We start from the raw sequence: 27,061 nt of genomic DNA, 5'->3' as shown, positions 1-27,061 counted from the left end.
ATATCCAAGACCTGACATTGAGTGTCTTATTCATGGAAGGTACATGGTAAATGTTTATGGAATTGAATTCAGGCTTTGCAACACTGTCAACAGCTTTTAAAAGTAAAATAGTTACGGCCTCTGTGGAAATGGAAATTACTCAAATATTACGTGATGAAAAACTAAAGTTAGTTTACTTAAAACTGTGTAGCACTGTGTTATACAGGAGCTACTCAGCCAAATGTTAAGTAAATGCAATGAAAACATTTGTAAAGACATTATCATGCTGCAAAAAAACTACTAATCCCTGTAGTAGCAGGATGTTCAAAAACACTTCATTGTCATTCTCACAATTACATTTGTGGCATCTTGATGGTCATTCACCTTCAATGTGATTACTTAAGGAGCATGCCAGAAAAGCTCTGTCCTGCTTAAGTGTTGCTCATAGAACTTTGTGTGAAGTCATGATTATGGGTGAATAACTTTAAATGAATTCATTTCCTTGATACACAATATTGTGCTACTTTCCACAAAAAGATGGAATCCATACTGTTAACTATAATGGAGGTTTGCATTTTTCTAATTTCTTATTTAGGCTGATCTGAGCAAAGATGTTCAAATTTCCATTTATTTAAACAAGATGGAGTTCTTGCTATGCTGAAGTAATATTTTTAGCTTAGTAATTTACTTAGAAACTGCCTTATTCAATATTTGATGTTAAATTTGAACTAAAACACATATCATCATATGACATGGGTTCTTATATTAACATTTTGTTGGATTGGAAACAGAATCAACACATTAGTCATCTTAATTCATTTAAGTTGGCTTTCTCCAGAATTCTGGAATCCAAAAACAACACATTTGTCAATTTTACACACAAAGGGAGAGGCAGGATGTAGTTTATAGTTAAACATCCAGCTTTGCAATGAAAAGCCAATGTAGTTATAGAAAGTTAAATTAAATTCAGGGTGAAACAAACAGTGTAATAAGATTTTGATGCAAATTGAATACTTAAAAAATTTGTTTTATATTTGTTTGAATGAGATTCTCTTTATATATGCTTTCATAGAATCTTGTAAATTGTCTAAAATTGAATCTTGTTTTGCCATCCACATGGGTTCTGGACTTGGCTGCTGTAATTATCAACATTTTCTTTCAGAGAAAATCTACAGGACAAGGTCACCTTAGTGTCTTCCCAGACTTTGTTCTTGTTTTGCTGCAGGTCAGTTTAGAATTGAATGTTAAAAGTCCAGTCTTTTCCAAGGGTCAGGGGACTATGGTGCATGGACCCCATCCAGCCCTCCCCTGCCTGTTTTTGTAAATAAAGTTTTATTTACACAACACAGGGATGTCCACTCATTTACATATTGTCTATGGCTGCTTTCACATTATAATAGCAGAATCAAGTTGGTTGTGACAAAGACCATATTGCCAACCAAGCCTAAAATATTTATTATCTGGCCGTTTACAGAAAAAGGTTGCCAACCTCTGGTTTATTCTATTAACATGTTTCCCATGTAAGGATTTCTCTGATGAATTTTCAGAATTGTTAAGGAAACAAAGCTCATCTTTCCTAAAGAACTGGTATGCTTTTTTTCATTTAATGAGGACGACGCTATAAAGTATTCTATTTCTTTACCTTGGTTGCCAGGAAGCCCAGAACTAACTTTTAAATGCTCAAGTAAGTAACCAGCTTACTTCAGGTTCCTGATAGATCAACTTTTTTTTTAAACATGGGCACACATTTTCACTTTTATTTTTGCATCAACTTTTTAGGTATAATTAACATACAATAAAATTCCTACATTTTAATTGCACACATGAATGACTTGACAAATGTGTGCACACATGTAAACCACCACCCCAATCAAGATATAGAACATTTATATCTCTATAGAAATTTCCCTCCTGCCCCTTTGCCCAAGGAAATTTGTCATCTCTCCCAGCCACCTCTTGTTCCAGGCAACCACTGATTATCTTATTTTTAAGTCCTGTGTTGTATGTGGGTGTTTATTACAACTGTTTTAAATACTTTTTGGAAGTAGTTGGGGGCACCAATGATTAATAATTGGATAGCATATGATGGAGTTTGGATGTGTTGTCCCCTCCAAAACTCATATGGAAATTTGATCTCCAATGTGGCAGTGTTGGAAACTGATTGAGTCATGGAGGCAGATCCCTCACGAATGGATTACTGCTCTCTTGGGGAAGGAGGGGTAGTGAATGAGTTCTCACTCTGCTAGTTCCTGCGAAACCTGATTGTTTAAAGGACCCTGGCACCTCCTCTTGCTTGTCTCTCTTGCTTCCTTTCGCCATGTGATCTGCTTGTACCCACTGACTCCCTACCACTTTCTGCCATGAGTAGAAGCAGCCTGAGGCCCATGCCAGATGCAGCTGTCCCAGAATCATAAGCCAAATAAACCTCTTTTCCTTATAAATTACCAGTCCCAGGTAATTCTGTTATAGCAACACAAAATGGACTAAAACAGAAAATTGGTACCAGGAGTGGGGTGTTCTGTACAGATACCTGAAAATGTGGATACAGCTTTGGAACTGGGTAATGGGCAAAAGTTGGAGGAGTTTGGAGGACTTAGAAGAAGAGAAAAAGATGAGGGAAAGTTTGGAATGTCTTAGAGACTTATGTGGTGGTGAGCAGAATGCTGATAGAAATGTGGACAGTAAAGGCCACTCAGATGATGAGGTCTCAGACAGAAATGAAGAACTTATTGGGAATTGGACAAAAGATAACCCTTGCTACACCATAGCAAGGAATCTGGCTACATTGTGTCCATGCCCTTGGACTTTGTGGAAGTTGGAACTTAAGAGTTATGAAACAGAGCATTTGGCCAAAGAAATTTCTAAGCAGCAAAGCATTAAAGAAGCTGCATGGTTGCTTTTAAGAGCCTTCTCTGCGTTATCGTGGCAAAATCATGATGTAAAGCCAGAATTTAACAGGGAAGCAGAGCGTAAAGGTTTGGAAAATTTCAAGCCTGGCCATGTGGTAAAGAAGCGGAGTGCTGGGGAACAATGCAAGGGGGAAGCAGATAAACTGGTTGCTAAAGACATTACCTTGGTGGTGAGGCAGCCAGATGCCAATAACCAGGACAATGGAACAAATGCCCTAAAGGCATTTGAGAAATCTGGAAAGGTGACACACCTGTCACTGACCCTGAGGCCTAGAAGGACTGAGTTATCCTGGAGGACAGACCTGGGGCGCAGCTGCCCTTAGGATCCTGCTCCCTGCATCCCAGCTGCTCCGGCTGGAGCAGCCCCAAGTGTGGTTCATGCAGCAGCCCTGGAGAGTAGAGGCCCAAAACCTTGGTGGCATCCACGTCGTGTTAAGTCTGCAGGCTGGCAGGATGTGAGGGCAGTGGAGGTGTGGGATCCTCCATCCAGATTTCAGAGGATGTATGGAAAAGCCTGGGGGCCCAGGCAGAGACCTGCCACAGGGGCAGAGCCACTGCAGAGGACATCTACTAGACCAATGCCAAGCAGGAAAGTGGAGTCAGAGTCCCCACAGGGAGCCTCCACCAGGGAAATGTCTCGTAGAGCCAATGCAGCAGGGTTGCTGCCAGGACCCCAGAACTTTGGGGCCACTGGTAATGTGCAATGCAGGCCTGGAAAATCCATGGGCACTAGCATGGCAGAGCTGTGGGAACAAGGCTGCCTGATGCTTTGGGGGCCCAGTTGCCCAATTGTGCCCAGGATGTAGGACTTGGAGTCAAAGAACATTATTTTGGAGTGTTAAGATTTAATGTCTGCCCTGCTGGGTTTCGGACTTATTTGGGGTCTGTTTTTCCTTTCTTTTGACCTATTCCTCCGTTTTGGAATGGGAATGTATACCCAGTTCCTGTTCCACCATTGTATCTTGACAGTAGATAAATTTGGTTTTGACTTTTACAGGTTCACAGCTGGAAGGACTTTTGCTTTTGGTCTCTGAGGAGACTTTGGACTTTTAAGTTGGTGCTGGAGCAAGCTAAGACTTGTGGGATTGTTGGGATAGAATGATTGTATTTTGTATGTGAGAGTGACATGAGTTTTGGGGGGCCAGAGGCGGAACAGTGGAGTTTGGATGTATTGTCCCCTCTAAAACTCATGTGGAAATTTGATCTCCAATGTGGCAGTGTTGGAAACTGATTGAGTCATGGGGGCGGATCCCTCACGAATTGATTACTGCTCTCCCTGGGGGAGGAGGGGTAGTGAGTGAGTTCTCTCTCTATTAGTTCCCTCGAGACCTGATTGTTTAAAGGACCCTGGCACCTCCTCTTGCTTGTCTCTCTTGCTTCCTCTAGCCATGTGATCTGCTTGTACCTGCTCGCTCCCTGCCACTTTCTGCCATGAGTAGAAGCAGCCTGAGGCCCATGCCAGATGCAGCTGTCCCAGAATCATAAGCTAAATAAACCTTTTCCTTATAAATTACCCAGTCTCTGGTAATTCTGTTATAGCAACACAAAATGGACTAAAACAGCACAGCTAGTAGAAAAGCTAAGATTCATTTATTCTATTTAGTCTTCCGTAGGAGAATCTGAACTGACGTGGAGAGCATTCTAACTAATGTTGTGATAATAACAAGCCTAATGTATGGAGAACTTGTTTCTTGCCAAGAACTCTGAGTGGTAATCTCATTTGATTTTCCTAACAGCCCTGTGAGGTATAGCTTAATATTCCCCTTTTATAGATGCGAAAACTGAGGTTCACAGATGTTAAGTTTATTAGTGTCGTATATTAGGGCTGCTGTAACAAACTGCCACAAACTGGGTGGCTTAACCAACAGAAATTCATTCTCTTATAGTTCTGGATGCTGGAAGTTTGAGATCAAGGAATCAGGAGCGTTGGTTCCTTCTTAGGGCTATGAAGGAAGGTTCTTTTCCAGGCCTCCCTTCTTGGCTTGTAGCTGGCCATCTTCATGTTCACATGGTGTCCTCTCTGTATGCTGTGTCCAAATTTCCCCTTTGTGTAAGGACACCAGTCAGAATGGATTAGGGCCCCCTCTAATGACCATACTTTAACTTGGTTACCTTTGTAAAGGCCCTGTCTCCAAATAAGGTCACATTCTGAGGTACTGGGGTTAGGGCTTCAACATATGAATTTATTTTTTAGAGGGGCCACAAATCAACTCATGACAGTAAGTATCCTTCCCAAGGCTCAGCGGTCACCAGACAGTGGTGGAGACAGGGTTCTAACTCGGGTCTCCCTGACTCCAAAGAGTAACCTTTGTGCTGCTCCTAAGAATCTCATTTTCTGATTTTAACAACTAAGTGAGGAAATAACTTTAGCTTTTGGTTTTGTTTTATGGTAATAGTATAGTGCTAGGAAGAGGAAGTATGTGCATGTTTTCTGGCTATGAGATTCGGGAAAACCAACATTCAGAGAGCAAACTTTGGGCAGCTTTGCCAAGGAGGACGCTGTAAGGGGCCTTGGAGGTCCTGGAGTCCAGCCATTATTACCTTCTATTTGTTGGCTGTTTGACCTTGGCTTTCCTGAGTCTTAATTTCCTTAAGGATACAATTGTGATAATGACATCATCTACCCATGGTGTTGAGGGTTAAAAGGGACCGTAATGTGAAAGTAGTATCTAAATGTGTTGTTAGGGAAGGTGAATTCTCGGCATTAACAAGACCAGAAGTTCTCAGCCTTTGAGGAATCATCTGAGTACCCTGGACGGCTTGTTAGATCCAGATTGCTGGGCCCACCCCCAGAGTCTTTGATTCAGCTGGTCTCGGGTGGGGCCTGAGAATTTGCCTTTCTAAAGTCCCCACGTGATACTGCTTCTGCCACAGGTCCAGGTCCCACAGTTTGAATAGCAAGGAACTGGATCTCTCTTTTAATTTGCAGGTCTGTTTTACATTTTTCTTAAGAGCAAGATAAACTCCAAGGAGAAGTTAGATTTCAGAGCAAGTCCCATCTACTCCACCTCAGTTATTTGCCTCAAGTAGGGGTGACACAATTGGTCTCACTTCCCTGGTAATTGAGGCCAGTAAGCTTAGAGGACTTTGCCTTTTCTCCTTTTAGACAAAAGCACCTATGTATTAGTTTGCTAGAGCTGCCATAACAGAGTACTCCAGACTGGGTGGCTTAAAAAACAGAAATTTATTTCTCACAGTTTTGGAGGCTGGAAGTCCAAGATCAAGGTGTTGATGGGCCTGGTTTCTCCTGAGGCCTCTTTCCTTGGTCTACAGACAGCCGCCTTCTCACTGTGTCTTCACATGGTCTTGCCTCAATGTGCCCCCATTCCTGGTGTTGCTCTTTCTTCAAAATAAGGACACTAGTCCTATTGGATTAGGACCCTGCCCTTATGACCTCATTTAACCTTAATTACCTCCTTAAAAGCCCCATTGCCAAATATAGTCACATTGGCGGTTAGGGCCTCAACACAGGAATTTCGGAAGGAAACAATTTAGTCCATAACAACCTCCTGATCTATTTCTTCTTCAAGAAATTCTTTGACTTCATGTTTATTTCATTTCTTTTTCTGTATCTTTTTCACAGCACTGAAGAGAATCCAGCACACCTTGCCTGGATAGAGACTTTAAAATGTTGCGTGCCTGAAGGGGCAGGTTGCATGTTTGAGCCAAATAAAAATTCTAGTTGAGCATGCTTCCTCAGGCCATGAAAGGCCTCCCCTGGAATCTTTTGTGGCTGCTCCCCAATTGCCTAGGCTTTCACTACTGGGAGCTGAGACCCCTGCCTGGCAAGCAGTTTGAACAGAAGCTCCTCCATGCAAGCTGCAGTTCTCTGCTAGGGCTCTAATGCCTTCATCGATTCAGAGCTCACTCTCTCTTTTTGGAATTGAAGTTGAGCCTACTCCCTAATCGTTCATATTACCTATGTTGGGATTCCTACCGGGGCCCTCTTGGCTTAGAGGCAGCAGCTGGAGGAGGGGAGCCAAACAAGAATGTACAGCTGACTGCGTCTCCAGAAGTCAGGCACAACCTGCTGCAGCTGAAGGCTCTCTGAGCATCTCTTACACTCATGCAAGGCAGGTGCCTGATCACAGCACATGCTTAGATTACACGTTTTCTGTGAAGTATAGATTTTTAAATAGTTACATTTCACCTCTCCCTCGTCATGGTATTGCAAAACAAAATGTTGTCACACTCAAAACTTCTTCCTCACTCTCCCTGTTCTGAGAGAGTCTGATTTTGTTCAAGCGGACCTTCTCAGAGAGCTTAAAAAGTGATAGAGAATTTCTTTTACCAATTGTATGCCCCATGGGGACCCAGGCGTTGTAGTCACCGAGTGTGTTATCAAAAAGGTACACGTCCAAGGAGTAATGATTCTCGGTGCTTTGTTCTGTGCATCCTGGCATGTGCAAGAAATGAGGTGCAGTTAAATTTACTTCCTCTTTCAAAAGTAAGTGTTGCTGGTACCTTCCACTCGGGACTGTTATAGACTGACTATTGCAAGAGAACCCATAAGCAAACACTTACGGCTTAAAAATAAAATGTTTTCAAGTTGAATTGGGACGGTGTCAATGTTTGTGTTAAAAAAAAAACAAAAAAAACAAACCAGGCTGGCTGGTTAGCTCAGCTGGTCAGAGTGCAGCCTTGTAACACCAGGGTCAAGGGTTCGGATCCTCATACTGGCCAGCCACACCCCCCCCAATAAATAAATAAATAAATTAGAAAAACAAACCAAAGCAACAGTAACAAACACACACAGCCAAGCCACTGTTAGATTTTACAAAACTTAAAAAAGTAGTCATATTAAAGATGTTATATAAGACAGTGATCTGGTTGTGTCAGTTATCAGAGTTTTTAAAAAATGACTGCAAGGTAAGGATTGTCCTTAAATAAGGTGTTTTTGAATTAAACTCAATTTGCTTTCAGTTTTTTACATTTTGCCTCCTATTGTACGTTTTGAGATTTTTCATTTTAGTCATTATCACTTCCTAACCAATACAATAAATGTCCAGTTACCGATTTTGTTTGTAATTGCAAGAGTCATCGATTTTAGGCAAGGTCATGATAGGCCCAGAGAGCACAAAATTAATGATACTCTATGGCTGTGCATCTAGCTTTGGAGACTGAATTTAAGTCATATTTTTGAGAAGTTGCATCTTAAAAAGTTATAAGTGATGGAGAATGAAAAGTCAATTTGGACACTTTAAAAGTAAGCCTCAAAAAAGTGCTGAATTTTCCCAACACTGTGTTTTGCGTACCTCTATGTGACTTTGGGAGCATAAAGAATTTAATCTTTTCAAGTGGCAAAGTAATATACCACTTTTTTAAAGGTGAGAGCCAAGGTCGATCTGAAATTAAATAAAAAAAAAAAAAGTGCTTAAATTAGAATTGTAATACATTGTCCACACTGGTGATAGAGCAGGCTTTTCATTTCTGGGAGCCCTCAATGGAATGAAGGGGTTTTTAAAAAAAAAAAAAAAACAAAGTTTTTTTTAAACAATTCCTTCCTAACCACTTTTTAATTGACAGGAGTGGAAATTATGTTAGGAGACAGGCTGATCATGGCCCCTTGGTCATTAAGAAAGTAAAAGACAGGTTCTCTCTTTGGATGAGTGTGGGTACAGAACCCTCGAGGTTGGCCTCTTTGCTCTAAATCATAAAGAGCCCTGTCTGGAGCAGACGAGAAAGAGTAACGGAGGCCTCAGTAGTGAAAGGAAATCCTCTAACAGCTGTGAAAACAATGAAACGTTCAGTAACATAATACAGTGCACTTGCAAATTCAGAGCTTGGTCCCCTTCTCCTCTTGAAGTGGCTATAAATTAATCAATCAAAGTAAAAAAGGCCAAACTTCAGGATAAATCTTTCCACTTCCAAACACCCAGAAAAACGTTGGTGCTCTTAGTAGTTACTGTTGTGAGTACAGAATTATACGTGAGTCCATGAGAGTGTGTGTGCGCGTGTGCGTGAGCACATGATTTGTTAGTTAAAAAAAGGTTCGCCCTGTGGAAACAATGGAGCCATCACATTCTTTCTTGTATTGATGCCAGGGAGCGAAAGAAGCTGTATTTTGTCAAGAGCCTTGAAAAGACGTAGGGGTCTCTACATCTAAGAAGCTGGATTTAAAAAATTTTTTTACCAGGAGGCCTTTTTGTTTATTTTGTCCTGTTTTATTTTTCTTCCTAAGTATCTGGGACAAGTTTATAAAAGTGCCATGTGCATCTTGTTAAAAAAAAATCCAGTGTGATGTTTGTTACTTTCTCATTATTTGGAGAAAGGGCGTCTTTATATTTGACTTTAATAAAGGTTGTCCTTTAAAATTGGACACCAAAGTCTTCTTGAAATTAAAGAAAAAACTTGAGCATAACTTGTGATGGCTGTGGTGTTATGATCTTCCCTTATTAGTTGGAAGCATAGAGGTGGGGTTCAGTCGGTGATTATAAGCTATTGATCTTGGAAGAATGTGGAGAGAAGCTTTTATTTCTGTGAATTAGTTATCTCATCTCAAATGCCTTACTCAGAAAAATGTTTGTGAGAGCAAAGGACAGTGTTTATTTTGAGCCCCATGATGAAATATTAAAAAAGAGAACAAAGTGTGATAATATCACACCGTTTGGGGATAGATTCCATAAAATAAGTCCATTTATGTAGTAAATTAGCTGAAGAGACCTCAATTCTTTGCTTTGACAAGATGACCCAGAAGGAGACAGTGGGAGGCTGTTGACATGGAAGCTCATGACATTTGGACCATTTCTCTCTCTTTCAGAAGGAAAGACTTACTAACAACTGCTCAATAGGTTTAGCTTAAATTATACGAATGCCAAGCATGTAAACATATAATATGAGAAATATGTATCTCATAATATCCACAGAGAATATATATCAAATTCTGTAAATCATATTTAACAGACAATTGAGGCTGTGGTGGGGGAGAGCTGGTGGGGGCATTCCAAGTTGTTTTCTCTACCCTCGAGGAGCTTTTTCTCATTTGTGCTTTTAACCCTAAAGGAAGGAAAACCTCTGTCTTCCTCCACACTCTCACATACAACACTTCTGATACCAACTGTGGGTTTCTCCCTACATTAAGTAATTTTCCAACTCTCCAGATACCAACTGGATGTCCTCCAATTCAATTATGACACTGTTTTAACTCTGGTTAGAGACCCCATAGGTTGAGGGCTCAGTCCCATAAGACTGTCCCCACTTCAGATGCCAGTTGCACGTCCCAGGTTGTCACCCGCGCTTCTGACCTCCTGGCTATAAGTGGGGGTTTTTCACAACCCCTAGCTTAGGTTTAATAATTTGCTATAACAGCTCACAAAACTCAGGGAAACATTTATTATGTTTTATTATAAAGGATATTACAGAGGATACGGGTGAGCGGCCAGATGAAGAGGTTCATGGGCAGGGTGTGGGGACGGGTAAGGAGCCTTCCTGTCCTCTCCTGTGCAGCACCCTCACAGCACCTGCAGGTGTTCACCAATCTCGGAAGCTCTCAGAACTCCATCCTTAGAATTTTTATGGGCATGATTGATTATACCGTTAGCCAATCATGATTAAGTTAATGTCCAGGGTCAGGGGAAGGGCGGTGAGGCTGAAAGTTCCAACCTTCTAATCACATAGTTGGTTCCTCTGGCAACAAGCCCCCACCCTCCCAGGTCACCTCATTAGCATAAACTCAGGTATGAGTAAATGGGGCTTGTTATGAATAACAAAAGATGCTCCTCTTGCCACTATAGCTCAGGAAATTACAAGGGTTTTAGAAGCTCTGTGCCAGGAACCAGGGTGCATTTCTTACTGTATCACAATATCACAACCCTCCAACGACATGGTGAGCGTGACAGTTTGAGGGCCATATGATGGGGTGCACCTGCCTTGAACTCAGGCCACACTGTGTGTTCTGCCTTCTGATCTTGTGAGTCCCTTAACCTCTGAGATCATTGGTTTTCTCTTATATGAAGTGATGACAATGACATTTCAGAGGGTTTCTGTGAAGAACTCCTTAGAATTAATGTATTTTGTAAAGCATTGGCATGGTGCTCAGCACATAGTAACACTCCCAAGTTCTCCTTCTCACCTGGAACCTTTAATGGTCTTCTCTATGTAAATCAGGATGCTCAGAAAATATATTGTTTTAAATAGAAATAGGTTCCTTTCTTTTCTCATTTGCTTTGAATGCTCTGTATTAAAATTCATAAAAACGCGTAAATCATCAGTTAAGTAGCATTCGGTTTGTTATTTTGAGTTTCTTACTATAGCAGGCATACATGCATTGTTAAAAATTGAAATAGCATAGAGCGACCTTGTAAGATGCATAAGTCTTCCTTGCCCCTGACCAACAGCTCTCTCCTGAAGTAATCAGTGTCAGCACCTATTCAACTACATACCTCCCTCACTTCGTGTTTCATGTGCATGCTATTCTGTACTTTGACTTTTTTCTTTTTTTGACTTTTTTTCAATATTATAGAATGGAGATGTTTCCTTGCATCTCCATATCATTTCACCTCATTCTTTTCAAGTGCATCACAGTATTTTGTTCTATGCATGCCATGTAATTTATTTAACCTAGTTAATGGGCATTTAGGTTGATTGCAGTTTTTTGGTGGTTATAAACAACTCTGTGTTGAACATTCCTCCCACATTTTTGCCCATGTGGGCAAGACTATTTGTAGGATAAATTTCTGGTCATGGAATAGCTGGGTTGAAGGGTATGTCCATTTAAAACTTGATAGAAATGGACCAATTGCTCCCCAAAGATGTTGAGCTATTTTATTTCCCCCACCCCCATTAATATATGAGGTTGTCTGGTTCCCCCACACCCTTACCAACATGGATACTGCTTGATTTAGTTGCCCTTACAGAATCCATCTTCATGGGCTCATCTTGGACCGTGTTAATTGTAATCTTTAGGCACTTTTCTTACTGTGATTCCTAACCAGGACTGTCATTGGCAGGTCAATTGAGGACTTACCCAGCACAGTGGCAGCACTAGTAGCCAGCCTGGGGTTAGTCTTACTCTTTGAGAGATCTCACGTAGTCACTTGGAATTTATTGAATAGCTTTACAAAACTTTACGGCCTCAGGCTTATACTGCTAAAAACACATAAATGCAGGCTGGTGATATTTTAAAAAGAGGTTCCACATGAGCTGACCTGTTTCCCGCTTCTGTATTCTCATCTCTTGAATTGGTATCTTCTTTTGGAAATATATTTGAGATGTATTTATGAGGGGTATTTAGGAAGTTCTTTACGGTACTTATTGCTTTCTGTATATTGTTGTACTTAACACATACATTTAAAAGCAGGGCTGGTTATGACTTATTTTTCTCTGGAGAGACCTGTGTAGTTTTGTAACTTCTTAAGAGTTGGCAACGATGCATTGTGTTTGGAGAACGATTTCTAACTCCTTGTAGCTCAGAATTATGTGATTGAAATGGTGGAGAAGGTAAATGTGATCATTCAGGTAATTAAAGTAACTATGGAAACAGAGGTGTGGATTATCTAGTCACAGCAGATGTGGCACCGTCCTTACAGTTGTGGTGACCGTATGTCCTGGAATCTAGTCTGAAATACCCTGAGAGAGTTGGATTTCAATATCATGGTCAGTGTCATGTCACTGTAATTGCATTTGCATTAATCAGATCTGTTTGGAAAGTATGGTCCTTGCACTTTTAGGAAGATATTAGAGAAACACATCCTTAAAACTAGTAGTTTTAACATGAAAACTGTCCCCAAATTTGAATTGTCTGAAAATTGAACTCAAGCTCAACAACTCCATTCATGGTGGCAGATCTCCAGGGAAGGAGAGGACTTAATGTTGGAAGGTTCTGCAACTTGTTGATTGGTTCCTAAAGATTGCTTTCGTGGTATGTTCTGGGAGGGGAAAGGGGGAATCACCATCTCTGTGGTCTTTTAATTGTGTACAGTTACAAGTAACATTTGTCTCCAGTGCTTCACAATTATAAATTAATAATAACCCATTAGAAATTACGGGTGTTGTAAGCCTGAACTCCTTTGGGCATCTTAATAAAAATGATAATTAAAACCATAATTTACAGTAAATGGGGACACTGCCCAAGTACATCCACAATATGGAGAAAATTAAAAAACTCAAACCAGAAGGAATCTTCCTGGCATCAGGAAAAGAAACTTGCCTGTTCTTAGCTCCTACTTCTGTGGAGCTTTGTCAGCACTTGTGGGGACAAAGCACTGGGTTCCCACCCTGAGGTTTTTCGTGTCTCAGGAATTTGTGGGCAACTCTATCACCACCTGTCCACCTCGCAGTGAGTCTCGTGGGGTGTGGCTGCCTGCTCTGTCCCCCTCCACCACCACGCACAAACGCACTCCTCCCTATGTGTTCTCTGTCTGGGTAACCAGTGGCCCTGATACTTTCGCAAACCTAGACTTAGGCAGTCACCAGGCTTTGCAGATTCTTTGCTTCCAAAGTTGTTTTCTAATTTATCCCTTTAAGCTGCTCCGCGTAAGGAGGCACCTCATCCCCAGCGGGTCATTATCTACATGACCACTGGAGGTGCCTGAAATGGATAAAATAATAATAATAATTCATAGTATTACTCCCTGCCCAAATTCTTTCACATGCTCCCTACCAGCTGCAGAGGAGATCCTCAGTTTTAATGCCAACGTGCTCGGGCTTCATCTGCCGTCTATTCCTCGTGCTTCACTCATGTGGGCTGCTCACCAGTCCTGGGTCTTTTTTTTGCTGCGCACCTTGTCTTTTTGCTTGTCTTGTTCGTCTTTCTCTCTTTTGGTCCCAATGTACTTCTTGGCCCAGAGTTTCTGCTGCCACTCAGTGACATTTGGGAAATGCAAAGGAACGTGCAGCACAGACCGAAACTCCTGCAGATCCCTGAGTTGTTACCCTTACACTTCTCTGTCTGTGCAAAGCCCAGTGCTGCTGTCAGGTTTTCCGTGGCATAGCTGGCATCCTGACCTTCTCATGCTCAACAGAATAGGACTTGACACGGCTCAAATAAAATCTCATACACGCCAGTGGGAGACATTCTTTGAGATTTGGAAATTTGGATGTGAACATTTGGGTAGAGACCATTTTGTGGTCAGGCTTGAGTCATCATCTCTAAGAGGGAGCTACCCCAGATGACGTGCATGTGAGCGTCCAATGCTGCAGTGACCTGGCAGGTAGTGCCAGCAGAATGAGTGGTGACTGTGGCCAGCTAGAGTGCCCAATCCCTGTCTCCAGCTGGCAGAGGCTCCTTAGCTCACCTATCACCAAGTGGGACTGGGCCCCAGTGTGCTCTGATTGTAAGCTTTTTCTGAGAAGTTGGACACCTTGCTTTGGACTATGTGAGCTCCCCAACTGTTTTTTTTTGGTGGCTGGCTTGTATAGGAATCCGAACTCTTGACCTTGTGTTATCAGCACTGTGCTCTAACCAACTGAGCTAGCGGGCCAGCCCGTCCCCAACTTTTTGATGCTGGCAACTAATTTAAAGTAGGAAGGAAGGGAGGAAAGAAGGAAGGGAGAGTGGGAGGGAGAGAGAAGAAGAGAGAGAAAGGGAAGAAGGAAAGGAAGGGAGGAAGGACGGAGGGAGGAAGGCAGGCAGGCAAAGTCTGGGCCAAACACGACAGGTCGGTGGGCTTGATTATCCTGTGATCTCCAGTTTGTAACCTCTATTCTAGAGAATGAAAACTAGTGTAAGATAAGCAGGTATTTAATATTTTTTGGTATGTAGTCCATTTTATGGTACATCAATGTTTGTATCCAAAGCTTAAAACCTGAGACAATGAGATATTAAACCTCCATGGCCACTTAATTTTTCTGATTGGATCAGACGTAACAAGTGCTAGAAAACTGATGCTGCCCATTGTTTTGAAATGTCTTCCTTCATTTTCTTTATATTATTAGCTTTAAATATTCTTCTGAGCACACTCTTGCCATCTCCATGCAGTTAAGCTGGTTCAATTTGAACGTTGTCATAAAGTTAATTTTTTATAAGATGAATCAGGTTATTAAATTTAGTAAACCATTGCCTTCATTATTTTGCACAAACTTTGGCACTGTGCAGAATTGGCTTAGCACTACTACATTTAGCTAATTAAACTGGCCATCAGCTGCAGTACTATAAGACTGAGGGGCGCTATTCTCATGGGCTTTATCCACGACTTTAGCAGTAGGTAGCATTATTAAACTTTTTTTTTTATATATATATAAAACCCTGCGCTCTAGAGATATGGTTTACTATAAAAGTGTTATTGTCCTTCCTGTTAAACCATCATCTTTTGAAATATCCATGCTTTGTTTTTGCTCCAAAGGCAATTGTAAAGGATAAGAAAATTGAGTTGTCTATTGCAGCTTTTAAAAGTAGGCTCGCATTGCTTAGATAAAGGAAGATGTAAGACCCAGAGCATAATTTTACAAGACACAGAGACAAATGGCTTAACCATAACTACAGTCAGGAATTCTCTAAAGGAGAGCGGGTGCAAGCTCGTGCCTGCAGCCTGTTGCTGCCATCATGTCAGATCGCTCTTTTTGGTAATAAAAAGTCCTCTGCCCTAGGTTATTTTGTCAAGTGAGATAGCATGACTTAACAGGTTTGTGTGGGAAAATAAAATTTGATAGAAAAAGGGCATGCTTTTCTCCCACAGATTTCTAGGCAGTGTCATTCAAAACTACAGTGAATGATATCTTTGCGGGCTATTAATATTTATTCATTACTTTATAAGGAAGTTAGAGGGTCTGTAGTGTTGCTGTCTGAAACAACTTGGATTGTTTTAAAATATTCCAGAATTGTGGCCTATTAGCCGTCTGCAAGAACCATTTATTTCTTCTGCAGTATTTATTGAATCCTACTGGGTGCTAGTCCCGTGGGATAGAGAAGAGGCATAGAGCCTAAGGGGTTTGCCATTCATCTGGTAAGCTGGAAAAATAAAGCGCTGGGGCCTGCCTGGCCTGGCACTGTATTGATGCTCTCTTATCCGTTAAAAATATGGTCGCTAATGAATGGCTAAGTATCGTGTGCACCATCTTCCCCACTCTCCTACATCTTTTTTTCCTTTTAATCCCTTCTGATGAAAATGTAATGGAAAATATTTCTTATTGTTGCTTTGATGGGGAAATTGCAAAGGGACACAGAGGCCACCAGGAGCTTAAAGTCTTGGGACGACAAGTGAGGTCGTGTTTGACCACTTTGTGTGGCCTCCATATGGTGGTCCGCATTTCATTCGCCTGATGGATGTGGGACCTCAGCCAGCAGGACCTCGTCCTGTGCCTGCTCCCAGACAGTGTTGGGACAGCAGGGCTACAAAACCTGGTGTTTTACTTCTCTCTATCCTCTCCCCAGTGATCTAGCTGCCTTTGGCTTGCTGGTGATATAGGGGTGAAACTGGCATCACAGGTAAAAATGAGTAAACTAAAGACTGTTGTCTCCTTGCCTGATGCCTCAGATATGGCTTCAGACACCTTTTCCTACATGCACCAAAGACGAAGCAAACAGATTTAGACGTAAATGTTTCAGATTTGAAATACGATGTGCATCATTTTAGCATCTGATTCAAGTATCAGAGGTCATCTTTAGGTAATAAGTGAGAACTTTGGAATACAGAATTTGGTAAAATCTCAAAAAATTAGGTTTTCTCAACATTGAAGTTCATCTGTGCTTCAGAGCCAGTATTCAGGCAAGTAGAATGCTGGAAACTGTAGCTGATTTCTTTGAATTCTGACTGATTTGAAAGCCATTTGGCTCTTGGGTTGCTGTTGGGAGAAGATTTTGGAGAGTTTTAATTTTTCATTCATAGTAACTGTGCTGTATTTGGTAGGTCATACAAATCAGAGAAGAGGCATAGCACTTCCCCCCAAGTATTTTGAAAAGATCAGGCAGCTAACATTTGTTTTCCTCCTACAGTGGTTACATTAGGCTCTTAGTATATGTTGTCCACTTATTCCCCATTTTACAGAAAAGGTAACCAAGTTTCAGATGCGTTAAAGGCATAACCTTAGGTCCCACAGCTGGTAAATGGTCACAGCCGGTATCAGCACAAGTGTGTTGCATTCCTGAGTTTGAGTTTTCCTTAGTGCTGTGCTGACTTTCCTTGAGAACTAGATTATGTAAGCAGACTGGTCTTCATTAATATTAGATCTATGGAGGTGATTGAATGAATGAACTATACTAGGTTCTTTTGCATGGTGATCTCAGTAATATAATGATACTCTGATTTTTCAAACATATTAACATTATTTTGGAAACAATAACTTATGGTCATTTGACATGGATTTGGTTCAATTATGTTGCTGTCTTCTTCGGTAGAATTGATTACTTCATTGTTGCACTATACTATAGTCTTCCACCATAGCTTACAAAATACGGTTTTTTACAGTTTAGAGCAATTGTTTGGCATTCAAGCTCTAGAATTAGACCACCTCTTTTCTTTTTCCCCCTCTCCCCCCTCCCGTTTTTTCTCTTTCCAAGTTTTCTTTTTGAGATGATTTTGAAATATGGATTCAATTTCTTTGAATATATTGAACTTTTCAGTTTTTCTATTTTTTTCTTGTTACAGTTTTTCAGTAGTGTTATTCTAGGGATTTGTCTTTTTCACCTATATCATAAATTTATTGGTATTAAGTTATTCACCATATCTTAAGATCTTTTTCAGGTTTGTAGGATCTTTAGTCTTTTTTTTTAATTTTTAATTTTTTAAAACCACTTTATTGAGGTATGATTAATATACAAAAAGCTGTACATATTTAATGTATACAACTTGATGAGTTTGGAGATAAGTATATACTTGTAAAACCGTTATCACAATTTATGCCATAAAAATATTCATCACCTCCAGAAATTTCCTCCTGCCTTATTTATTTATTATTATTATCATGTGTGTGTGTTTATGTGTTTGATAAGAGCAATTAGCATAAGATCTACTCTCAGCAAATTTTTCAGTATATAGTACGGTATTGTTAACTATTGGCACTATGCGGTATAGTAGATCTTAAGGACTTTTTTATCTTTTATACCTGAAACTTTTGTCTTTGATTAATACCTTCTCATTTCCCCCTGTATTAGTCCATTTTTGTTCCTGATAACAAAATACATGGAACTGGGTATTTTGTAAAGAAAAACAAAGTTTATTGCTTATAGTTTCTGAGGCCGGGAAGTCCAAAGTCCATCTGGTGGTGGTGACAGTGACCCAGGAGTCTCACATTGCAAGATGGTGGAAGCAGAGAGAGCAGAGAGAGAGAGCGAGACAGACTCTCCTCTTCTTTTAAAGCCCTCAGAACCACGCCCCTGATCACCGTTTTTTATCCATTCACTACTGCATGGTCCTACAATGCAATCACCTCTTTAAGGCTTCACCTTTGAATAACCATAATAGGATTTCCCACCCTCTTAAGAGTTGCAGTGGGGGCTAAGTTTCTAATACCTAAAACTTAGGGGACACAATTCAAGCTTCAGGGAGTTTTGGGGGGACATAATTCAATCCACCACGCCCCCTACCTCCAGCCCTTGACAACCACCATTCTACTCTCTGCTTGTATGAGTTTGACTATTTTATTTTAGATTCCTCATATTAGTGGTATCATGTAGTATTTGTCTTTGTGTGGCTTATTTCACTTAACATCATCATGTCTTCTGTGTTCATCCATGTTGTCCCAAATGTCAGGATTTCCTTCTTTTCTAAGGCTGAATAACATTCTATTGTGTGTGTGTGTGTGTGTGTGTTTGTGTACATGCACCACATTTTCTTTATCCATTCATCTGTCAGTGGGCACTTAGGTTGCTTCCATATCTTGGTTATTGTAAATAATGCTTCAGTGAACATGGGGGTGCAGATATCTCTTCTAGATTCTGATTTCCATTCCTTTGGATTATGTATCCAGAAGTGGGATAGCTGGATGATATGGTAGTTCTATTTTTAATTTTGGGGGGAACCTCCATAGTGTTTTCCATAGTGGCTGTACCAATTTACATTTACACCAGGGAATGTAAATTCCTTGTTTAGGAGAGTTCCCTTTTCACTTAATTCTTACCAACACTTATCTTTTGTTTTCTTTAATAATAGTCATCCTAACAAGTGTGAGGTGATATCTCCTGTGGGTTTGATTTGCATTTCCCTGATGATTAGGGATATTGAGCACCTTTTCATATGCTTTTTGGCTATTTGCAGCTCTTCTTTGGAAAATGTCTGTTCAGTTCCTTTTCTCATGTTAATAATCAGGTTGATTTTTTGCTTTTGAGTTGTAGGAATTTCTTATGTATTTTGTACATTAACCCTTCATCAGATATATGGTTTGCAAAATATTTTCTCCCATTCTGTAGGTTGCTGTTTCATTTTGTTGATTGTACCCTTTGATGAGCAGAAGCTTTTTAGTTTGATGTAGTCTCACTTGTCTATTTGCGTTTTTGTTGCTTGTGCTTTTGCCATGCAGCATTGTCTTTTTATTCAACCCTGATATTGGTCATTTGTGTCTTATCTTTCTCTTTTTCTCTCTCTCTGGCAGCCTTGCTAATCCTTTATCATTTTTTAAGTTTTTTTGAAGAACTGACTTTTAGCTTCTTTGTTCCTCAGTATTTAATGTTTGTTTTATATTTATAAGTTTCTCATTTTATTTTAATTTCCTTCCTTCTGCTTTTTTTTAGGTTTAATGTGCTAGGGTTTTTTTTCCCCCCCCAACTTAATTGATGCTTACATCATCTTCTTTTCCAATACATGTAGCTAAGGATACAGATTTTCTTTTCATCATGGCTTTAGCTGTTGCTCTGTAAGTTTTGATATGTAGAATTTTTACAATTATTTGGTTCAAAATATTTCCTAATTTTCATTGCAGTTTTCTGAGTCACAATTTCTTATTTGTTTAAAAACATATTTGCAGGTAAATAGGGAGAATAAGTTCTGGTGTTGTAGGCTGACTAGAGCTAATAATATTATACTGTATATTTCTAAGTAGCTAGAAAAGAGGATTTTGACTGTAATCACTACAAAGAAAAGATAAAATGTTCAGTGATGGATATGCTATCTACCCTAAGTGACTCATTGTGCAATATATGTATGTATTGAAACAACACAGAGTACTCCACAAATATGTACAATTAAATTATAAAATAAAGTACAATTTTAAAAAATGTATTGTCAGAAAGAGGAATTTTGGGGAATCTTGTTATTGATTTCTAATGTAATTCCATTGTGGTCAAAGAGCATGCTTTCTAATTTTAATTCTTTGAAATTTGTTTGAGACTTGTTTTTGGCCTTGTACATAGTCAGTTTTGGTAAATATTCTTTAAGTAGCTGAATGTACATTTTGCTGTTGTGTTTAGTGTTTAAAATATTCAGTTATTTCCAATTTATTGATTATGTTGTTCAAATCTCTATCTCCTTTTTATTTGTCTGCTTATTTTATCTGTTACTGGGAAGGATATGTTAAAATCTCCTATTATGATTGTGAATTTGTCTATTTATCCTCCTAATTCTGTCAATTTTGATATGTGTATATAAGGTTGTGTTATTACATACAAGTTTAGAATTTTCATATATTCTTGGTGGATTGAAATTTACCCTTAGGAAATATTCAAATTTTTCTCTTGTAATACTTCTTGCTTTAAAGTCTACTTTTTCTTAAATTAGTATAGTTACACCAGATTTCTTTTGGCTTAAGTTACATGGTAATATCCTTCCCATTCTTTTACTTTTAACTTTTTAATAATTATTTTTAAGGATACAAAAGCTTACATATTCTTTTGTAAGGAGCATATTGTATGTGTGTGTTTTATCTAGTCTGACAGTCTTTGTCTTTTAATTGCAGTCTTTAGTCCATTTATTTTTAATGTAATCACAGATATCTTTGGGTTTAAATATACTATCTTATTGCTAGCTTCCATTTAACTTATTCTTTTTTTTTTTTTTTTTTTTTGGTGGCTGGCTGGTACAGGGATCCAAACCCCCTTGACCTTGGTGTTATCAGCACCACGCTCTAAGCAAGTGAGCTAACTGGCTAGCCCCAACTGGTTCTATATTTTTCATCTCCTTTCTTGCCTTCTTTTTATTATTCTATTTTTTCCCCCCATTAGCTTGTTAAGCTTTTAGAGATTACAGCCTGGATCTCTGAGTTACTAAAGTCTAATGTAAATTAGTACTATATCACTTCCTGGGAAAAACAAGGGCTTTAGGACACATTAATCTCGTTTAGTCACCTCCTAGGTTATATGTTATTATTAGTATAGTAATTCTCAGTATGAATTTTAAAGCTCACAAAATATTACTGTTATCACTTGGATTTGTCTATATCTTTATTCTTTATGTTGCTCTTTGTTACTTTCTGCATCTCCTGTTTTCTATTTAGGGTTATATTCCTCCTGCTTGAAGAATATTCTTTCGTGTTTTTCTTTTTTTTTTTTTAAAGATGACCGGTAAGGGGATCTTAACCCTCGACTTGGTGTTGTCAGCACCACGCTCAGCCAGTGAACGAACCGGCCATCCGTGTATGGGATCCGAACCCGGGGCCTTGGTGTTATCAGCACCGCACTCTCCCGAGTGAGCCATGGGCTGGCCCTCTTTCGTGTTTTTCTAGTGTAGGTCTGCTGGTGATACATCCTCTCATGTTTTATTTGTTTAAAAATTTTGTTCACCTTCATTTTTGAAGGATATTTTCACCAGGTATAGAATTCTAAGATGGAAGTTTTCTTTCTTTCATCCCTGGCTTTCATCTTCTTACTGAGAGGTGTAGCTATCAGTCTTATTGTATCTGCATGTCTTGACTGCTTCTAAGATTGTCTCTGGCTTTTAGCAGTTGTACTGTGATGTACCTTGGTGTGATACACACAAACACACACACACACACCTGTTTTTTTCTGCTTGTGGCTCAGGATGCTTCTTGAATTTGTCACTTGATATCTATCAGTAGTTTTGGAAAATTATCAGCCATTATGTCTTCAAATATTGCTTATGTCTTAATCTATTATTCCTCTTCTTTTGGGACTCAGATTACATATATGTGTAAGAGCTTGAGAATGTGTTTCACATGTCTTTATGTTCTTTGGTGTATTAATCATCTTTTTAAAAAAAATTTTATGCTTAATTTTGGATATTTTCTTTTGACCTGTTTTCTAGTTATTTAAACTTTCTCTTCATCTCTGTTTTGTCTTCTGTTAAACCTATACTTTGAATTCTTAATTACTCTTCATTGTGTTAAAGTTTCAGAATATCTCTTTGATTTTTAATTGTTTCTAGTTCCATGGCAAAATTCTGCGTCTTCTCTTTCAGTTCCTTGAGCATATTAATCACACTATTTCTGATAACTTTGTTATATAGATCTCCTGTGTACTTGTTTATATTTATTTCCCCTGTGGCTTTTGGTGCAGTCTTATCTTTTTGTATGCCCAGGTAGTTTTGTTTGCATGTCAGAGATTTTGTATGATGATTTGAAATAATTGTGGTGGTAATAGGAGTCTCTGAGTGATGGTATCTTCCTCCAGAGAATATTTTATTTTGCTTCTGGCAGTTATATAGATAGGGCCAGATTACTTTAACCTAATCCGAAACTGAAATGGCTTGAAGCTGAAGCCATTGTGAAGTCTGGACTGTCTCTGGTTATTACTAGAGGTCATAACCCATTAGGATCTCAACCAAAAGTCTGGTGTATTTACTAAGGCCCTCTTCCTTGGTGACCCCTGAGCTCAAATTTGTGTCTTTCACTGACTGTGAGAATGCCGAAAGCTCAGCTCTGTTCCTCGGCTCTCAATAACTGCTTTTGGAATTGGAATATGCCTTGGAAAAAAAAGCTGCCAAATGCTGGCATTTCAACTTTTTCAGATCTTCACCTCCAAAATTCTCAGTCATGGTCTTCTCCTGATGCCTTCAAACAGATGTGTGTGTATGTGTATGCACACACATATGTTATTTTGTCCAGTTTTTCTAATTGTTCTCAGTAGGAAGGTAGATGTGAGAAACCTAGGCTACCATTGCTGGAAGCAGAAGTGCTGGAAACACTTAGAGCAGAGCATAATGTCTTTACCTTTAGCACAAAATCTGATCATTACTGATGGTTGAATGGCTGGCTGTGCCGTGAACACTTCTATGGCTTGGGTTTCATCTTTGAAATCTCTGTGTCCCTACAGCAAGTCTTCCCAAGCTCACGCTGTTGACATTCTGGGCCAGGTGATTTTCTGTGGTGGGGGCTATCCTGTGCATTGTAAGACGTTTTGTAGCATACCTAGCCTTTACCCACTAGATGCCAGTAGCACTCCAAGCCACGACTGTGGCAACTGAAAATGTCTTCAGACACTTGTATCTGTTCCCTGGGGGGCAAAATCACCTCTGGTTGAGAACCACTAGCGTAATGTGAGTGGTGCTCAGTTAAGACCATGGTCAATGTGCTGATGTTGTGTTCTTTAATGATGACTTTCTTTTTAACCGTAGGGTTTGAAACCGCCAAGTCTTTTGCCCTGCATGGTGCACACGTGATCCTGGCCTGTAGGAATATGGCAAGAGCCAGTGAAGCAGTGTCACGCATTTTAGAAGAATGGGTGAGAACTTGACTGTTTTTTTGTTGTTTTTAATTTTCAAATACACATGCTGGGCTAAACACATGGAGGTTTTAGTGCAGTGTGTAAAGTTTATTGCTCTTGGAATGTTTTTATTTTTAAAGTCATCTTCACTTTGTTTGTTTTATGAATGAAAGGATAAGCAAGCCCCTTATTATCCACACATTTGTTTATAGTTCATTGTCAATGTCATCTGCTTTATTAGTCAGAGGTTTGAGAATATTTATTCATTTAACTCATTTATAAAAGAAAAATAAAAAGTGGTTAACACCCATGAATGCAACTATGAGGTTGTTATGCTCATGGTTTTTAAGATTAGAAAGGAGTAGGCATTAACCGTTTCTCTGGTCTTTAGCTTTTCTCTCTCTGTGTAGATATTGGTGTCAATAGGTCTATGTATAAACATTTGTTGAGGGCTTGCAGTGCTCTTGGGACTAAGAATACAGCATCAAACAAAGAAATCCCTGCCCTCACGGACTTACCTTCAAGGTTGGAGAAATAGACCATAAAGGGATAATCATGTTTAATATTTAACATAATGTCAGGCTGTTATAAGTACAATAAATAGCAATTAAGTAAAGGATGGGGAGTGACGGGATGAGCTGTTTCATATGGGGTGGTCAGCAGAGATCCCTCTAAAGTTGTAACATTTGACCTGAGACCTTGTGAATGTGTTGATTGTTTGCATTGTATTGGTATTATAAGCAATGCTGTTTTACAGCCCAGTCCCTCTTTCTTGCAAGTCGGTCCCAATCTATTTGGTACCTGTTTCCCCATCTCTAATGAAGAAGGTTGAATAGTATGATCTTAAAGACCCACCATTCAGTCTCTCTTTCTTGTGTTTTAAACCATAATTGGGTCCCTGTGAGTCATTTTTGGATAATAGAATACGGTACAGTACCTTGAGGTAGACCAGCAATTCCAGAGAAAGAATTATCTAAAAACACTCACTGTCAGGTACATGGAAAGGAAACACGAATGAAAACAAAACACTAATGTGCTATTTCAAATGTTTAAATCAGGTTTTATAGATTGTAGACTGAAGGAACTTAACCCTTTCATCATTTCTTATCTGTTCACCTGTTCTTTGTATATACCATTGTACTGTGTTCCTCATTCCCCTAAGTTATGATTATGGAAGCCCAAATTTAGTACCCAAAGCTGTCATTACCATTTCATATCTCTGCACTATTAATATAACACAGAGAGTGTGTGAAATCCCAAGACCCTGCTTTGGTGACCTATGTTGGGCTTGGACCCCATGCCATTCTCTGACTTCCCCACCTTTGACATGTACTGGTCGGCTTTCCTTGAGGCCTTTCCTTATCTCACATCTCTGTACAGGGATTTTATCTGGCATATCATTAAATACCACCTTCTTGTGTTTCTCAAGGTCAATTTGATTGACTCCAGTTTTTCAAGCTGCTCGCCAGCTTGAGCGTGTTCATACTTTATCTGGAATGAATCATGGCAATATCAGGGCCAGGAAGGTTCTGCAACATATTGGCGCCTCATGGGAGATTCTCAAAATGATCCAAAGTTTTTTGTTGCAGCAAGAGCTCATTCAGAAGTCTTTGGTCCATTTGGCCTAGCCTTGGCTCTCACATGCCAAGGCTCCGTGGGCATTCTCAACTTCAGGTCGGGAGATAGGCTCCATTCCTCCTTTCCCAGCTTGTTCTGCCCTGCCTGGTCTTTCTCTTCCTGCCTTCACTACACATTCCAAGATCGCCATGTTCCGGAACATTCATGTCTGCCTCTCTGCTAGCAGCATGCTATTCCCATACCTATGAAGGGGCAGCTAACAATCCCCATTTATCAAATCCCCGTCATGTGCTGTGCCCTGGGCAAAACGCTTCCTATCCCTTATTCAGGTGGATACATAAGCCTGGTTTCTCCATTGTACAGAAGGACCAATGGACAGCCCAGTGGGTGAAGGACTCACCCAGAGTCTCACAGCTGCTGAACATAGTCAGGCTCCTAGCTTGCCCCATCTGGCTTCCATACCCAGAGTCTACGTACTATCCCCCATAACCTGGCTTTCCCACCACATTCAGCATGACAAGCATTTGTTACATTTCAGGTTTTGCTTTCAAAATCTCTAGGTGCTATTTGAGTGATTACTTTCAAGATCAGTCGTACTTCTTAGAGGAAGCAAATCAGATCTACTCTATGGTCTATTTACATTCAAGATAATCTTTTTAGATCTCTCAAGCCACTTTCGGGGAGATCCAACTATCTCATAAAATATAACTTAAGTGAAAATACATTCCATATAGAAGTATATTAAGAACGTATATTAATTACTACTAATAATAATTATTTCATGGGAAAATGCCCTCCTGCTGAGATGGTTTGGATTCTCCAAAGTGAAGAAATGAGAACAATTAAAATAGGATAACATGGATGGTGCAGATGTAAACCACCCTCCTAAAAGGCCAGTCTGTTTAGCGTAATTGAAAATGGATGGAGCAGAGGGAGGCCCATCAACCCAGTGGTATCTCTGGAAATGGGTTCATGCCCATGTTGTTAAACAGTCCACAGATGTACAGACGTGGTCTACCTTGTCCACATCCTTATGTGGATTGCAGACTGGTGTCCCTTACTTCTTAGACAAACACCTGATTTTTTCCGAGGTATTCCAAGAAGCCGGTGTGATTGACTGAGTAGGAAGTTTATCTTTTCCTCTTTCAAGATGGAGTGGATTCTCTTTCACTTAGTAGCAGAGTCTACATGTTAGGATTCCATGTGAGTTCTCTTAGTCTGGGCCACTGATAGCTATGTGGTTTATTCCATCCTTTACTCGGTAAGTATTTACTGGGGAAGGATTTTGTTGCTGTCTGGCATATCCCCTTCCCCATCCTGAGATCTGAGGACCTCCAAGGGGCTTTACATGTAAAGAACAATAGTTGATTAAGTATCAAAATACACATAGTAAACAGCCACAGCAAGACCTCAACATCCCAATGTAGATTTCTTAAAAGGCGTTTAGTGGAGCTTCCAATTCGTCCTTCCTCTCATCCTATTACAGTGTCTGGATTTTGGATCCCTACAACTTGGGATGTAAAACTTTTGGTTCTGTGGAGCAAGGATGGTGAGGAGGACCAGAGCAGATGGGCCTGAGTTCACCCACCTATGTACTAGTTGTTTGCAGGGAGAAAAGGGGTGGGTTGTGGCTGGGGTGGGGTAGGGAATGAAGAAAGGGGAGGGCTTATTATGAGTGGCCAGCCTGCCTCGTGTGTGGGTGTGCACAAGGTCTGTTTATCCTGTAAATACAGCCGAGCTCACACTGGGGACTGACCATTAGTGGAGTGTGGGGCCCAGGGAATGTTGTAAAACTGTATCTGCTGGGGATCGAGACAGCCAATGGGTTGGGCAGAAGTGGACTGGCATGGGAAAAGGGGCTGATGGCTCTCTCTTGGAGTTATTATCCTGTCCTTAACTCCCCAGAATGTGTCTTGAACCAGTTCCCCTGTCACACGGGAAGGATGTCCCAAGTACGTATACTTTGGTGAGGAGATTTAGGCCACATAAAAGACCTCAAGCACATGCTTTCCTAACTTGTCTCAATTTGGCCCAGACTTTGCGTCTTCCTAGAGACCGGTCAGGATGACATGCCATCAGCCAGAAGAATGCAGCAGGGATCCAGCTCAGCTATTCTGGTCTTTTCAGGGAA

General features: G+C 40.1%; 1 protein-coding gene across 1 annotated transcript in view; it reads left to right on the top strand.

The window, feature by feature from the left end:
• The window catches only part of WWOX (WW domain containing oxidoreductase), a 983,029-nt gene that overhangs the window by 33,569 nt on the left and 922,399 nt on the right, over window positions 1-27,061 (top strand). The window contains exon 5 of the mRNA XM_063110099.1: window positions 23,264-23,370. Coding sequence (XP_062966169.1) covers window positions 23,264-23,370 — 107 coding nt within the window. The remainder of the gene's footprint in view (window positions 1-23,263; window positions 23,371-27,061) is intronic.

Source organism: Cynocephalus volans, chromosome 10 (genome assembly GCF_027409185.1).
Source record: "Cynocephalus volans isolate mCynVol1 chromosome 10, mCynVol1.pri, whole genome shotgun sequence".
In the NCBI taxonomy this organism is placed as follows: Eukaryota; Metazoa; Chordata; class Mammalia; order Dermoptera; family Cynocephalidae; genus Cynocephalus; species Cynocephalus volans.
Note: the sequence above shows the minus strand (reverse complement) of the source record. Positions and strands in the feature narration are given on the sequence as shown.